Raw genomic sequence first — 17,636 nt, forward strand, 5'->3', positions numbered from 1 at the left:
TGGCGTGCAGGCAGGCGTGCGATTGCGTGCCTAGAAAGTTTAGCGAGTACGTGTGCGATCGTCGATCCTCGGATACTACCAATCAACCACGATAACGGAAACAATGCATCGGTTGCATCGATTGCAGATCGCACGACTGTATGAGTGTGCATCCGACGTGACTACTTTCAGTATACGAATCACTAAGTTGACTTGTCCTTATCTTCGATATGACTTCAGTCCTCGTTCAAATGCGACAGAATTATTTAAAAACATCGCGAAGAAGTGTACTTTAACGATAAATGTAACACGTGTGTAACGCCGGTATTTCAGAATATGACGAAATTTCGAACCGAATGACGTTGACATATTGCAAGCTTGTATCGCAGTTGTAGGTTTTAAGTTGAATTTAGCGTAATTCGAGGCAGAACGTTGCAGTAGTATTTCACGAGTTTCTTCAGCGTGCGAAACGTTTCATTAGATAAGATTACCATCTTTGCTGAAAAAGAAAAGAAGAACAATCGTTTGAACAATAGCAGGAATGATACCGATTTGCGACATTTTTCTTCGTACGAGCTTTCAACGTCAAACCTCTTCAAACGTAGTCCCCAACGACATAAGTTATTGGATTTATTTCTCACCTTATTTCTAGAGTTATTTCTCAAAATATTGGAACTTTATTCGCGTTATTGTCACAAAAAAGAAAGGCATAAGGCAAAGGAAAGTTGTGGGGTCGATAAGACAAAAGTTACTTTGTAAGCCATGTCTGTTATTTCCTCGAATGCATTTCTAATTATATTCTCGTCCTCGATGTATCGATACGTCGCGTAATAAATAATGGGATGGAACAAGATCGAGATCAAAGACTGTACCGCTCCCTCGAAGTCAACTTGTAAATCGGCGTGTGTATGTATCTTTGTTCGACTCTGTCAACTTTTCTCAAATTATCAGTTTGCCAGTTATCTCGAGACGCTCAGTCTGCCACGCGTGTAAGCGCCTCTGAGAAATGTATATACATAATCAAATGCGTTTTCACAATCACGTAATCTCGTACGATTAGAATTATCTAAAGCTACGAGAAATAAAAGAAAAGGATGTACTGATTGCATTATATTTTCGATGGTGGCAAAACGTGATGCAAAAACGGTTGCGAATTTGTATTCCACGATAAACACGTACTATGTAGTCAGGGTTAAAGGGAAAGGTCGTGCCACTATAATTAAGTTGTTGCGTTAAGTTGTTAATTACTTTCAAGAATGGAAATAATACACGAAGGTTTCTTTTAAAATAGTCTCTTATATTTTCTCTCAAATTCTCATAATCTACGCGTGTGTATATAATACAATATTTAATACAGTAATTTTTCTTTCTTCGAGCGTACAAAAAAAGTGAAATAAACGACAGATTCATGATGCCTGTCTCACCGTACATTAAAATCGTTCTCAAGCATTCTCTCTCCCTTTCTCTCCGAATAAATTCAGTCTCTCCCTCTCACGCTGTCGCTACGTTGTTCTCGGTGAATCACAATAGCGGATATGCTTGGTAATCGGTCGAATTTTGCCGACAAATTGAGAAATATGCGGATCGGGCGATGCGCGGAATATCGTTGCTTTCGCCGCTGTTTTTAACGTCCGCTGAGAATTTCGACCGTACAAAGAGAGGAAAAAAAATGGATAAGCCCTCGAGGCTAGGTATCAACGATTCTACGATTATCACACTTTGAGCTGCCTCTCTTGGCGAGGGAACCCGATTCGTTCGTTTCTAGCTCTCGATCAACCCTCAGAACGAGTTCACGTTCGACTAACACAGTTTTCCATATATCATCCGGATGATTTATGATCGAATGCGAATTAAATGCCAACCGATCAGAATGACTGGAGATGTACAGTGGACGAGCGGAAGATATATACTAAAAAGGAGGAGAAAAAAAAAAGAAACGAACAAAAGTATGATCCATCGAATTTATACGACATTTAGATCGATCTGGTTTATTCAATTAGAAAACAGAGAAGAGAAACAAGACGATGGTTTTGACGCGTCGAATTAGCGACCAAATAAATAAAAGAATAAATGTGAATACTGATATTATTACACGCTTGGACGAGTCACCGGTGTTCTCTTTCGCGGAGCGTATCCTTGCCAACAACCCGCACGGGAACGCTTCTTTGCCGCGGAGAGGACGTAAAAATACGTGGCTCGTTCTAAGGACGCGAGACACTTTGGTCCTTGATTCTTTCTCGCGCCAGCGAAGCTATAAGGCACGAGCGATCTTTAAAAGGCACCGGGCGAGTTTTCAAGCGCTTCGTTACATACAATTTGATCATATTAAAATATAATAATTATGTATACATATACATATTTATTTATATATATATATATAAAGTCACTTTGTCTCTATCGTTCAACACTACATATATATATATATATTTCTTTACACATATAAGATACACGAGCATTATGCTTACAACGTAATTATTTGTGTGTGTGTGTGTGTGTGTGTATGTGTGTATGTATGGTTTGTATATATACATCGTCTCCCTGCACGTGGGTTTAAAACGTGGGGGTTCGCCCACGAAGTTTTTCTCCCCACTTCGAACCAACCGTTCGTTCTCTCCGTGTCTCCTTCCCCTCTCTTTTACTTTCTGTTCACACAGTTTGATGCACTTAAAAAATATTGCTTATACAACGCTTTATGCCTCGTTTAATAGACTCTTGTGGGCTGTGCACATGGAACACACGCGTGCGCACGTTCAAAACGCGCGCCGACATACACGCAACCACGCATTTATTTCTTGCGCTATCGAACGCGCACGCTCTCTCTCTCTCTCTCTCTCTCTATCTCTCCTTCACACACACACACATACACGCACACACACTCTCTCTCTCTCTCTCGTCAGTCGGTTCGACAGTACGTTTATTATGTAAAACGTTGTTATGGCATTATGTAATTCATTATGGCTTAAGATTACGCTATATTTTATTGTACATTGCCACCTTGACCCTATCGGCGAACGCGGACAAGGTTAATACGGTTTCTTCTCCCACTTTGGCGATATTCGATTCTCGAGGTTTATTCTTTGCCAAAGAAATTCGTTAAAAAGATCTCAGTTAGAAAATGAATAAAAGAAAGAGATTAGCGGTACGTTTGGTAGATGAAATTCCATCTACCAATAGAGGTAGGAAACCGGAGGAATTTAGTTTCTGCTCCGTGGAGGCATGAATCCAGGTGAATACCGTTGACCCGTGCGTAGCACTATCCACGAGGAACGCAAGTGCATCTTTCTGGCTGATAATACACGCGGCTATCGCAACGCGTGAGATTAGTTGCGCTTGGAACGAGCTCGATTGAGTCTGAATATTGAAACATTGACGTAACTGCTCTGTCTGCGATGGTAATTTACAAAATTGCCCTTCTTTGCCGCGACGTGCTCAATTGCCGGATCGCAGAACATTCGTGGAACGCTATTTTCGGTTTCCCATCCGAGGGAAACTTTCTCGCCGGATCGTACTCTATTTTTGCAGACCGTGGGGCACACGCTGTACGCGTAGATTATCTCGTTCCAATCGATTCGGACAGATAGCGATCGATTATCAGACACGGAAAACGGAACGGGGCATTTCCGAGTTTTTTTTTTTTTTTTTCGCTTCGCGACCGACCGCTGATTCAGAAACTTTCTTCGCCGTGATAGCTCGAAGGTCGTTCGACGATAAAAATGAACGCGTTATCGACTCGAGAATCGAAATAAGCCGGCGGAATACCAACTGGAGAACGAACGCATGAAACGATGTAAACGCGTGAATAATTTATAAGAATAATTAAGAACATTACTCTCGTGGTTTTGTACCGCGAACGAGTGCGCTAACCTAAATTAGAATCGCGACCATATTCTCTAAACACTCGATGCTATAACGACGTTGAGTCCCTGTGTGATTCTAATTTCTATATTATATGTATATCGTGTAAGGCACGCGGATTTTACGGAACGTTTTCGTGTGTGTCTTTTTGAAAGTCTCCCCGTACTACGATCAGTCTCGTATCCCGACTTGGAGTATACGTATATGTGCGATCAACGAACGAATCGTTTCGACGTAGAACATTGGATTGTCAACATTTCATCGATCAATAGCAATAAAAATATTTACAATTACTTTATCGCAACAAATACATATTTTTAAGTTTCTCCACGCGGAATCGATTCGCCGTTTTACATTCCCTTTTTATCCTTGTCGACTTCTTAGCGGAATCGAGACACAAATTTGTACAAAATATAGCTCTATATACGACTAAGTCTACGTGTAAGTTTGCTCTAAATTGGGCTACACGTTTGCTCTAGGATCAGCGAGAAGAAAGGCACGGATGGCGGCCTCGAAGGGAAACGTGTACGGCGAATTTCTCGCGAAGTCCTTCTACGACATTTCGTCCCTTTCCTTCTTCCTCGGGATCGCACATTCGATACAAAAATAACCACGAATGATGATGTTAGCGAGGAGATCGAACCAAATTATTATCAAAGATGCATCGATATGTTCGAAATCCGAGTTTACTTGGCTCGATCTTCCCGTACCATCGTATATACATATTTACAGAAAATTCGATCCAGGATGAAGGAAACGAGATACCTAAGGAAATAAATCGCCTGGCTGTTCGAGAGGGGAGAGAGTTCCGGAAAATTAGAGAGGAAAAACTGAGACGAAACCCTGTCGTAATACTTACGCACCATGCGTGGCACACGGGTGCGCGTATGGAAGAAATTGTTTGAGCAATTAAACGATATTAAGAGATCGATCCTCGACTGAACGCGAAACGAGAGGAGCGGCGTCGGTTCGTGGAAAAGTCCGGTGTCGCGACACCGATATGCTTCTACCAAGAAATCGAACCGGGCTCGAAAAAGAAAAACCGGTAGCCGTTTCCCATGGTCGATTACGAATCGAGCGTTTTCCGCGAAGGCAATTGGCGGCGAAATAAAGGCGGTTTCGTGGTGTTGCGTTGCGGAACGGCACGGTGCCGCGCGCGAGACCACGCTACCGAGTTTTCCTCGTGATCGATATCATACCGAGACTGACATAATTCCGTAATTATAGCGAGCACACTCGACCTCTAAACGGCCTAGCCGATAGCCGTCGAACGAGCTAATCTCGTCGATAAAGCCGGCGCGAGAAAAAACTTCTCCGTGTGTGTACTTCTCGACGATTTTCATGGGTGGGGAGAAGGAGGGAGAGTAGAAGGGGAGGAGTGAAGAAACCTTGCGGAGGGCAGCGGGAGAAAAAAGGCCAGATCCGAAGAAGTTGGAACATGCCGAACGAAGACGCGACCGTGTATAATCTCCTTCCATATCCCGGCTCGTCCAATGGTCGATTAAGACTTATCGTGATGTATAACGCGACACCGATGATCGAGGAAATGATAAACGCTTACGTGGCATACGACGTGTCGTAGATCACGTACCAATCGATCCTGCCCGGCTAAATCCTTTGTGGAAGGTCTTTTGCTATCCGACGAATATCTACGAATCGATTGAAACGTCCTTCATACGGATAAAATATTAACTATAATCTTTTTTTTTGTTTCCGAATTAAATGTCATCGATAACGGTTACATTGAACGGAGATATCGGCTTTAAAAAATTGCTTTCATATCAAATATCGACTCCTTGATATTCGATTAATTTGGAAGGATACTATATCCCGTCAAGATAGAACAAACCGTCGCTCCTGTTTCGCGCAATCGAGGATCAAACGTGATTTACCAATTAAGTGTAATGAGGACTCGCTGGATACCTAACAAACGCACTCCTGACCTGTGGGAACTCAGTGTACGGGCTTGGGTGAGCCCTCCAGGATACCGGCAATCTCAGGCTCAGCTCGAGAGCATAGTCGTGACCCCTGCCTTCGTTCAAATTACAAATACTTTGGCAGTTGTTGTTGTTGTTCACGATTATACTCTGGCTACTGACTGGCGACAAGCCTCTTTGGATCGCGTGTTCCTTGATGGGTTTGGTCACAGGATTGTCCAAATACGGCTTGAACAGAATTGCGTCCTTCTTCAACGTTGGTCCCGGTGGCGGAGGTGCGGTGGACGCCGGTGGTGTTGGCACGGTGCTCGATACCGGCTCCGTCCTCGACGGAGAGGCGACGACGAGCCTCTTTGGCTTCACCAAACAGAGCGGCGTTTCCTGAGGAGGCACTTCATGGCAGGAGTTCGTCCTGATCGGGTCTTCGGCTTCTAGGCAGAGCCTCTTCGGCGACGGCAGAGTTTCGTAACAGCAGGAAAGCGTGCAGTGCTGTCTCTTAAACGTAGGGGACAATTCCTCCGAGTGCTCGGGAGCCGAGGTGATCTCCGAGGAATATTCTCGAGGCGAATAACAGTACAGTCTGGTGTGCGAGTTGGAGTAGCAAGATCCTCTTAAGGAGGTTTCTTGGTAGCACGACGAGACCGGTGTTACGACGTGGCCGTCCATGCAACAGGCGAGATTGCAAGAAACGACGGGCTCGTTCTCGGAAGATACATCGACCGTGGCTGGATGCTGGTAGTACGGAAGATGGTGCGAAGAGGAGGAACCAACGTCACAACAGTAAAGAGGCGGAGGCGATCGCTCGAACTCGATTTCAATTCGATCCTGCGATAAGCTCGAAACGTAGTTCGACGTCCTCAGATCTACCGGTGAGTCACCGGAAGCGGCATCCTGGATAGGGCCGAGCCGTTGTCTGGAGTTTCCACGGAGGGCGATCTCGCCTCGCAGTTCCGTCTCCTGCCCGAGCCACTTCTGTACCTGACGACGGTTTATGCCAAATTTCCTGGCGGTGGCACGTTGATTGCCCGCCACGCCGACGTCTCGATGAAAAGCGTCGAGGACGTCCAATTTGAATCGAAGGGAGAAAGATCGACGACGAGCGAGATCGTTGGATGAATTGTGGCTGCCGGAAGAGCAGTCGAGAGGGTCCATCTCGCTGTCGGAGCAACTTGTGCTGGATCTACCCGAGCTGACTGGTTCCTGAGGGCTCGAGGGTAAAGAGTACCCTTCTCGATCGTGTACGGGGCTTATCGGACAGGAGTCGGCGAGTGTCGACGTAGCGGCAGGTGGTCGTTGGTAATCGACGTACGAAGACGCGACAACGGCTTCTCTTCCTTCTTCCACGATCGGTGCTGCGACATCCTCCTCCAGCTGGATCTCTTCCTTGACCATCGCCCTACCGATTTCCGGTTCTTTGGCGATGTTCTCCGTTTCCTTCTCTGCGTGGATACGAACCGCGGTGGTCGTCGTTTCCCTGGACTCTCTCTGGTGTTGCTGCTGCGCCGATCGGTGGTGTAGGGACGGGATCGGCTTCTCGGAATCCAACGTTGGTGACGCGTGTGCGTGTGCGTGTTCGTGGACGTGCACGTGCAAGCATGGACTCGCGGAGGCCCGTGGGGAATCCAAGTGAACGGACATGGTGGAGCTGGAGCTAGAGTTGGAACCGGTGCCTTTGGCTGGATACGAAATGGGCGAGAGAGGGACCCTCGAGGCACCGGGGGAACTCGTCGACTCGCACGGCCCTGGCGTCGCCGCCGAGTCTGGGCTCGCTCGTTCCGTCTTTATCATCGACGGCGCTAGCAGCGATCCGTACGACGGCGGTGACGATGATTTCCCGTCCATCGACGACGACGAATCCACGTCCCCGTAATTTTGTTGAGATCGATGATGATGATGAGTAGCACTAGGTGTCGAAGAACGATGTCGATGTAACGACGATGTGGCGATCGCAATCTCGTTGCTAGCCTCGTTACCACCGTATCGGTGGTGTTCCTGATGAACAGGTACTCGATACGCCGTCAGAGTCTGATACACTTTCGCTTCGTTTCGACCGTCAATAAAATTTTCGTGTTCTCGTTGGCCGTCCGAATTTAGAACGTAGTAGGTGGATTCTTGATCTGCGCGTGTCTCTGAGTAACCGTGAACGTCCACCGTTACCTGTACTCGATCCTCCGTTTCCCGACAAGAATGATGCTGCTCGGAATTGCTGCCGGAATATTCTTGATATCCGAGACGAACGGGCAAAACCGGCGCCGCCGCCGTTCCAGATTGGGAAGCATATTGGGGCGAAGAGGGTGAACCACCATGAGGAGGATGAGAAAGAAGAGGTGGGGGCCCTTGCTGTGTAGCCAGCTCGTCGCCGTGCAGTCTGGCGAGGCTGAGGTTCAAGGCCGGCGCTGCTGGAGTCACGGCAGGCCCCGTGGCTTCCGTCACGGTACCGTCCGGCTTGGAAACACCCACGGGAGAGATCGCCGTTGTCGAGACCACTCCACCACTGGTATTTCCAGTCTCGGCACAACTGTTTCTCAAATTATCCTCGCACTGTAACCATTTTTGTATTTGACGTCGATGAATCCCGTACTTCCTCGCGGTGGCACGCTGATTTCCACGACAGTCGATGTCGTTTCTGTACGAATCGAGAACCTTGAGCTTGAAGGCCGGGGCAAATATCCGTCTGCTTCCCATCACACCGACCGATTTCCTCGCGTTCTGTTGCTGCTGATGTTGATGCACTGATTGCTGTTGTTGCTGTTTTTGATGCACCATTTTCACTGCTGTGTTTCCCTCACCGAGCACTTCGTTTACTCCATGAGCCATAACGCGTGTTATATTTCACAAACCGAACTCCTTCGCAGCGTGACGATGACCGTCACGTCGAACACGAGAACGAGAACACGACGATGAGCTTCGAAACCGGGCACTGCCAACGACGCACGGGGGTACCTTAACGCGTAACATTGCACGAAGTGGCCTGGCCGCGCCGCGCACGGAGTTCCTTTTAGGTCTTGGTAGATGCCGTAACTAATTTTCATCCCCACCACCGGCGACGAATGCGGCTGCTTCCCACTGAAACGATCTTTCCCTTCCCCTCCCTCGTCCCAAGCTCGCGCTCTCGCTCGCTCACCCCTTGCCGCGCGTCTCCCTTCTCATTGCCGCACTCTCGGTCTCTCACCGTACTACCCCCACTCCCGCATCGACCGTACTCTCGGGCTTTCTTCCTCTTTCCTACCACCGATCCATTCTCTGTCCTTTACTCTCCGTATTCAGTAAGCGCCCCTCGACGTCCCGCATCCCACTCGAGTAGCACAGGCGCTAGTCCACCGCCGTCGGCCACCAGTCATTCTTCTTTCTTTGCGCCACCGACCTAACCTCCACCAACTTCTCTCTTTCTACGGCTCTCGTCATCCTGCCTGACTGCCCGCACCCGTAGGCGCCCCACCCGCCCCTCCCCCCCGTCGCACCCTCTCGCCTTTCTCTCCTCCCTTTCACACCTCAGCTCCGTAAAACTCCGCCATTTTGTGTGCTCACTTCCGTTAATGACGCGCGCGGGAAACGTCACGCCAGCGTGACGACGCTCTCGGCGCCATGTTGTCTGCCGTACTCGTCTGACTGCCTGCCTGCCTGCTTGCTTGCCTGCCTGCCTGCCTGCCTGCCTGCCTGCCTCTGCCGTTCGCTCGCCCGCTCGCTCACTCGCTCGTTGCTTACCAACTCTCGGCTCGCACTAGCCAGCATGGAGCCGTGATTTTTGTTCGCCTTTCTCCTAGTGCGACTCGATCATATCTTTTCTCGGCACTCGCTATACTAGCATATGCTATGCAGAATCTTTTCCAATGTCTATGAATTGCGATCGAATCGATTCGAATCGAATCAAAGCGTCAAAAGAATTGTGGACGCGCGACTCGACTCGACTCGACTCGACGAGCTACGATGTTTTCTCGCGCGGCTGAGATTAGGCGTGTTATCTAGGTTAAATCGTTGAAGACCTACGTCAGACTTCGCATACGGTACGATTCTTGAAAGTTTGCCGTACCGAGCGCCAACACAGCGACCGTCGTCTAGGAAGTTTTATTGGCATCGAATAAGGGGAAAGGCCGGTGAGGCAAGGGGATTTTGTCTTCCAGGAAAAATGCCTGTGGCCGTGTCAGCTTTGCCAGGTAGTGGTAGGTCTCGTTAGGGTTGAAGTACCGTTCCCATTATAATCGCGGTAGGGTAATGTGATCTGTATTGTTTTTTCCTGGTTATTACCAGCATTCTACCGACTTACCGTTACCAGTCATTACGGTGGCTATTCATAGTTTTCGTCGCATTCTTATTTTTCGTTTCTCGAATGCTCGTCCTATTCACTTCTTGGTTATCACTGAATGAGATTTCGAAGCGTGCATACGGATCACACGTTCCTCGCATATACGTAGTGGAATGAGATCATGTTGTTTTTGTGGCGTGAGCCGACAGTTAATATGTTTAGCTTCACGCGCGGTTGCCATGTCGCTGAGCCGCACGTAGGCCGCAACGTATACGGACGCGGAGAGACCTGCAAGCAATGACGCAAGCCTCGTGTTAGTATATATGTACTTTGGAGAAACAGGAGTGAGAGAGACGGGCCTTGTAGAAAGAAACGAACCGAGGCCTCGTAAATTTCCACGATTCGCGCCACTAGCAGAAACTGAGACTCGGCCGATCCTCCTGTCGTTCCACGAAGGAGCACCCTACTGCGTTTCTAAGAATCTGCCTGCTTATTTTCGCTCCGTCGATCATTCCAACTCCGAACCGCTTCTAAATACATCTGACAATCATTAACATCGCGACGAGAGGAACGTGCCTCCTGAAGCGATACGACCTTCGCATAGTTTCGCGAGCGTGTCTCATCTTTTTGGTATTTTATGCTTGTCGTTCAAATCACGAGATCGTATCTTCTTTCCTTTTTTTATCGAACTCAATGTTGTTTTTCTCTATCATCGGACGTCTCATGATCGTAGTCGAGCTCTGGGTCTATGGAGGAGAAACGAGAGCAGAGCCGATCGTGGAATAATATCGGTAAGAGGCATAGCAGTAGCAGACCGACAGTCGCCTAAGTACGCCACGATGGCTGGCACGTTCATCGGATTTGTCCTTGGGGCCGAAGGTAGGTGCAGCTCGAAGTCCGAGGACGTGGCAACGCAGCGGCCAGGCTCCCCCTCCTTTGTCCGCCGGCCGGTCTTGCCAGACAGGGTGTCGCCAGCTCGGTCGGCCTGGCCGTCCGGGTTGCTACGAGGGGAGAGGGGAAACGAACAACCCGATGGTGTAAAGGGGCAGGGGGATTCTGTGGGTTAGTGTCTGTATAAGCGTGTGACGGAGCAAGCATTAGGGGGAAGGAGCACGTTTATGAGAGGGAATCGTTCCGAACAGATTACACAGGCGAAACGGAGAAGACCGAGAATAGGAAGGAGAAGGAAGGAAAGAGGGATCTTGTAGTTCGTAAGGTCGAACGTGTGTGCGTGTTATACGATCGGTCGTGGACCTACATTCACGCGGGTAGCCATGTTTGAAAACTCGCGTCCCGCTGGAATGTAGCCTGCAGGGGCCCCATCGTTGATTCCTTCCCTCCTCTCCTTCCTCAACGTCACCCTATGCGATTCCCCGGTTCAAAGCTCGACGACGATGCTCGAACGCCTACCTTCCTCAGCACTGGTCCTCCTGGGGCCCTCTTTTCTCTCTCTCCCTCTTTGCCTTTCTATGGTTTCCTCTTCTATCTGCCCATCCTCTCGCTCTTCTCGTCTCTGCGGCGTTCCATGCTTGGCGCCCCAAATGGTCGCGTAACCAGAGACGCGCCTCTGGCCTGGCCTGGCCTGGCTTGGCCTGGTCGCGCCAGACTTCTCGGCGCCCAAATGATGTACGCCGACCATTCTCTTTCCCTCTTTCTCCCCCATGTTCGTTTGCTTCGGTTTCGTAGCCTTCGCTTTCCTTGCTCTCTTTTCACACATTTGTAGTTGTGCGCGCGTGCGCGCGCGTGTGTGTGTGTGCGCGCGCGCGACAGTCAAAGGACAGAGTCGCCGGATTGAAAGTAAGAGTAAGCGAGATAAGACGCTTCTATTTACCATTGCTTCGACTTGCGACACCTCACCTTTGAGTTCTGTGTACCATACTATACTCATATAGCCCTTACCTACCTTACTTGCGGGGCAAAAGTCACGTGAGAATACCAGCGTAAAAGAAAAGGGCGTACCGGTTGCAATTGCTTGCAAAAAACGCATTAGACAGTTCTCTCCGTTATCTTTGTCTGCGTTACACGCGTATAGAGGCATCGTTCAAGGCTTCTTGGCAAACACGAGACAAACAGTCGCCTATGATACTTATTTTGCTCGGACGATTGATTGAATCCTGTCTGAGGCTGCACTGTCCAAGTTTTCGTATAATTGGCTTCTGTCCAGTACGTAATATCACTTTGCTGTGTATACGTATACGTTTCGAACGAGCCTCTGTCAAGCAACGCTTTGTTCCTTCATTCAACTAATTATACCTTCATTTGTCTTTGTTTTTGGGCCTTATGATCGGAGTTGGAGAAAAAAAGTATCAACTCCGTATACTCTACATCGTGTAGTATAACGAATAATTGTAGACAATTTAAGACGATAATACGTATGTAAGATCTTTTGTCCAGAATGAAGAGCGGCACTTGCTAAAATTGCAGGTCCGAGTTTATAACCTGAGTTTATTTACGTACATGCTAACTGGGAGAGCGCCACACGTGCACCAGCACATACAGTTCCATTGCTACGTGTTGGTGTCTGCGTTGTATACGTTATTCTACGTGTATACGTGTGAACGCTTGTGTATTTTAAATCTAGTCGCATAGATGAACCGTAACAGATTGTGTGTCCGTAAGAATTTCTAATCACAGCGGGGTTTCGATGCAAAATTTCGAAGCTTGAACAATTCGTAACGAAATGAATTTAGTGCATCAGGGAACGAAACATGTCGCCTCGTACCTTGACAGATAAAAGCAGCCCTGATTATTATCTATATGTATACATAGGTTAAGCGTCACAGTTGGTCGCATCGCTCGTTTGCCCACGTACGAATGCAGAAATATACCTTCTCCGTGGGCGGTCACACGATGGCGCCTACTCGCGCATACCTGCGCATACCTGTGTGAGCCCGAGGCTAACCTCGCAAACTCTTGTTTCATCGAGATTCTTCGATTCGTTCCTTTGTACAATCCACTCGCTTTCTTTCGTGTTATCGCCAAGACAAAGAAGGATGGAATAAAAGAACAAAAAGAACGCGTAGAAAGAAATGTTATCGGGAACGAACGCAAGGATCGAAGTGCACACGAGTAAGTGAAATACAATAACGCCCACATTTGCAACTCTACGAGAAACGTACACATGCTAACCTTTATCTTATCATTGGCGAAGGCGTATCGAGGTTGACGAGGTTGCCATGCGTTTACTTTTGATACGACGATGAAAGACAACGACGATGCGGATGACCACGATTCGAAACGATTACTAGCGTCTTTCGTATTTGGTTTTCGGGAAAACCTTGAATTCGAACACGGGGATCGCTACGGGTGTAGTCTCCCTCTGACCTCGATGGTTACCGCCTCGCGATTTGCTTTATCGACCGAGCGGTAAAAAATTAAAGGATTAAAAAGCCACGTATTATCCGTTATTTGCTTTATCGACGTTTGAACGCTACTTTTGATCCTATTTTTCATTCAATTCTTTTCTCACTTTTTTGATTTATTGATATCATCGATTCATTTATTTTTTCGCGGTGTTTACATATCAATGTATAGTAGGGTTTTTTTTAATCACACTAAACTTTTTAAGACCGCTCATGTTACTTCAGCGTTTTCATATTTACTTTTAATCCCCAAATTGGATTAACCATGAAGTTAAATGTGGCCAATGATATTCGTTCGCCGTTCAAATGATTCAGTCGTTTCATTGGTATTGCAAAATCTCTTTTAACGAGCAGCTGAAAATATCTATCGTTTAGATAACCGCTGTCTTCGAGGGTCGAGAGCAGTTAAGCTCGTTAAATTTGTTATCGATTAATGCTAGCCTTTGAAACCTCATTAAAACATGACTCGTCATCGATATGCAGTTCTGCGGAACGTCTACAATACACCGGATACGTTGAAATTTACACATCGATTACAATTTGTTCTCGATTAAGGATAAATATGTTTTTCATTTAATTCACTCGACGCTTAGCTGGTAAATTTTAAAAATTCGATCGATCGATTTACGTTAACGTTACAGAGAAGATTTAAAAATATGTTTTCGATGGATGCAATTGCAGTCTATTTTTAGACAAAAATTCCGTAATTATTTTTATCTAGAGTCAACTGACTATTCATCGACAGCAACCGTATCAAGTGATTCATATTATTACTTGTCGCAATAATAAACTTACACACGTGCATCTTTAGTACGTGCTTCTACACAGCTCGATTAATCACAAGTTCGAACCGATCGTTGGCCGTCGACCAATTGTTTTAATTTGTTTACACGTCTGGTTGTTGAGGAATCTTGTGGTACGATTGCCGATAGCGATTTCGAATGCATATTGCAACGGAGATCTGTGAAATTTTATCACTAATTTATCAGATTATTTGCAATCTAACAGCAATTCGCGTAACGTAACCACGAATGATTAACCGTCGAACAGAAAGAAAGAGGAACAGGGTGTTTTGGAAATTGATCTTCGTTTAATTATTAGAACATTCGCGTACATAAATAGAGTACAAATACATGTGATATTGATGCGTGTATGTATGTCTTCTTCATCTCAATACCTATTACGATCCAATAATATATACATTTGTATTTTTCCATTTCTACCCTTGAGATTCGACCCTTTTTAAAATCCACTTTAATCATCACGCCGATAAACGAAGTCAGGAACAATTAAGAATGACATACGGAGAAAGTTTATGGATGCTTGCTTGCACTTGTTGCAAGTGTATTGTCCCTTCCCTCTTCCTTTTCGATCCTCTGACGCAATGCTTCGAGAATATTTGATGCAATTTATACAGAAGTATGATCAATGTTGCTAATATTTCATGCACTTTATGATTTATATATAACTCCTCATGCGTGTGAATTACGTAAGATATGGATGATTCGGGCTTTATTAAAAATATGTTTCAACATCGATCCTACACAAAATTTTCATTAAAACGATTTACTCGTATCTGTCATTTTGGAGCGATGGTGTCGTTTGTTTCGACGACCTATAACTACGATGGAATGGAAATTTAGTGTGATTCGGTATTGGAATATCTGTGATTCGATATCGAGGATCAAAGTATCTGCACCTAATAATCCCGAAAGCTCGGTTTTTCTCGCAGTTTGTTTCGAGCGATCGACATTTTCATCAGCTTCAATTTCGTGATCGGAGTTCATGCTAGACTTCGTGCATTAATCTTCCAATTACCGGGGACGTTGAATTTACCGTTCGTCTTTTTGTACTGCCACGGTAACTGTAATTTTTCAAAGATCCTGATAGTTGATTACATGAAAACAGGGAAGACAGTTCTGAGCGGTCGATAAAGGCACCAGCATGACTTCAACGGCGTATGTATTAATCGTGATGAAAAAATGCTCTTTCTCGTTCGTTCTTTTGTTCTTGCTTCTACCTATGCTTACATGCTTCGTTTATTTTCTACCTTAAACGCTAGTTGTATCGTTAGAAACGTTAGTGAAGCGTGAACCTTTAAATATCGCTAGTCTTGATACGGGTTATAAGTAGATTTCCGTGGGATATAAAATGTGGCTAGGGCTGTGCCGAACGATATTTGATCGAGGAGAAACCTATCTCGTTCGGCAACAACCTGAAAAGTTCACAGAGATTGTACCGAGCAACGAAGGGGGAAAGAATTGTCGCTCGTTACACCTTAGTTCCCTTGCAACCCGATCAGAAGTAGCCCTTAAGAGATAAGACAGTTAGCTGTGTCTAAGATGTCCTTAAATAAAGTGTACTTATTACAACGTTTGTCGTCAGGGTGTCCCTGGTTGTTCTTAGTGAAAAGAACGTAGTAATCGCGGATCGGGGAACAATTTTCGTCCAATCGACGATCCTCGATCAAATGTATCATTTCTTTTCTCGATACGAGGAACACGACGTCAGAGGGACGTCCACGCGAGGCGTGATTCCTTTATCTCCCATAGTTTCATCGTTGTCGAGAAAATGGATGTTCCGCGACTCCCTACGAAATATTGCACGCAAGATCCCTGCGATCTTCGACCCATGCGATCTAAAAGATCCGATATGTATGATAAATATTATGTATAAATGAGTGGAATGTCAGACGTAAAATGCGTAAGTGTAGAGCTTGTCCCGTAAGATATTCTGAAACCAACGTATCTAGCTCTGTCGTTGTATACGACATCGATCCTCAGCTGTATGTAAAACTAATCCCCCTTTCGAGGCGTTGCACAAGCGGCGAGCCTCGTGATTCTCGTCACACGCCACATCGTTTAATGTCGCGTGTCCGTGTGAAATTATATTTAAAGTGTTCTATAATGAGTGTGCTTTAACATCGTCAATGAAATGATTTTCTTCAGAGCGTTGCATAACCGACCTGTGACTTCCGCCATGTGCAAGTCCTCGATTTAACGGCGAACAATAGATCTTCGATTTAGCTTTCTTTTTTTAGAGATACTCCTTCTTTTTCCTCTTCTGTTTAATTTTGCCTCGCCTTTCTAACGTTACATTCATCGTGAATTATGCTTGGAAGCTTCGAGGGTAAGGGGCATCTGTACTGCGATTAATTAAATTGCTTCACGAGTTAAACGCAACGTTCGAATATCATGTTCTCGCCTAATGTATAAATGATAAGTCCTCGACAGTAACGAAGCATCGCGACAAACCCGAAACCGCGCCGTCTGAATGAAAAATATGTTGGCGTAGTTCGTATGGAAACACGAATGTTTTTACCGTACGGCTGCTACCTTTGTGAGAGAGGCGCGAACCGTGAGTAATATCGAGAATGACAGCGCGAAACTGCAAATTTTCCATGCGTCTACGCGAACACGTGTCCATCGGGTTCACCGCATGCTATCATGTAACACGTATGACGCGTTACGCGAGATGAATTTGCACTTTATCTGGAGTTTTCCTTGTCGCTTCTTTCGTCACCACCTGAGCAACTCGGTGGGTCCTCAGCCTAGATGGGAATTTTTCAGGGCATCATCTTGCGAGGTGACAGCCATTTCTTCATGTAGTAGCAAAAGATCGTGGAAATGTAAATAAGAACCAACAGGGCGCACGTCACTCCTAGAATAAGTACCGAAGTCTTCGTTGGACAGGGTTCTATTATGGTCACCGTTTTATCTGGAAAATGAAAGTAAATATTTTTTAGAAAATATCCTTTATAATATATTGGAATAATTCCAAAGAGAAACGAAAACTTCGAGACAACTGAAATCGTCTGTTGTACAATTACCGGCTTCGTTGAAGTCTATACTGGCGTCACTTTTCAAGAAGTCTGACTGTTTCTCGTCGCCAAAATCGAGAACAAGGATTTCCTGAGACAACGTCATGTCCTCTGCTTTTTCCTCGGTGGCATTCGCGATGCTTCTTCGACGCCTCTTACCCCACGATTCCACCGACTCTCGTCCCCATTCGCAGACAGCCTATAATCAATTAAACATCTTCGTTAGCCGTCGACGTAATATGTAGATATATAAATTATGTTCGATGTTCGTTCAATCACCGGTTCGCACGGTCCCAAACAGTACTTGACGTTGCACTGGAAGATCACACCGTAAGACTCGGTGAATCTAAATGCCTCGTAGACAGATTGAAGAGCGTTTCCGTCGGGCGTGAAGCTTGGGAAGATGGATGGATCTACCGGACATCTGAAAATGAAATAAT

The 17,636-nt window shown here is 46.2% G+C and overlaps 2 protein-coding genes across 4 annotated transcripts in view; both read right to left on the reverse strand.

The window, feature by feature from the left end:
• Positions 1–1,257: 1,257 nt before the first annotated feature.
• On the reverse strand, positions 1,258–9,169 carry LOC138180463 (transcriptional repressor brinker). The gene has a single exon (XM_069114372.1). It carries the CDS (start codon positions 8,586–8,588, stop codon positions 5,730–5,732), a length of 2,859 nt encoding a protein of 952 aa, XP_068970473.1. The 5' UTR covers positions 8,589–9,169; the 3' UTR covers positions 1,258–5,729.
• A 5,702-nt stretch (positions 9,170–14,871) lies between these two features.
• Positions 14,872–17,636, reverse strand: part of tyn (trynity) — a 104,305-nt gene continuing 101,540 nt past the window's right edge. For all 3 annotated transcript variants that reach the window (XM_069112810.1, XM_069112809.1, XM_069112811.1), the window contains 3 exons: positions 17,476–17,620; positions 17,206–17,395; positions 14,872–17,093 (listed from right to left, as the gene is read on the reverse strand). In XM_069112810.1, coding sequence (XP_068968911.1) covers positions 16,942–17,093; positions 17,206–17,395; positions 17,476–17,620 — 487 coding nt within the window. In that variant the 3' untranslated portion in view covers positions 14,872–16,941. The remainder of the gene's footprint in view (positions 17,094–17,205; positions 17,396–17,475; positions 17,621–17,636) is intronic.

This window comes from Bombus flavifrons, chromosome 5, assembly GCF_040668555.2.
Source record: "Bombus flavifrons isolate JBK064 chromosome 5, iyBomFlav1_principal, whole genome shotgun sequence".
Taxonomy (NCBI): domain Eukaryota; kingdom Metazoa; phylum Arthropoda; class Insecta; order Hymenoptera; family Apidae; genus Bombus; species Bombus flavifrons.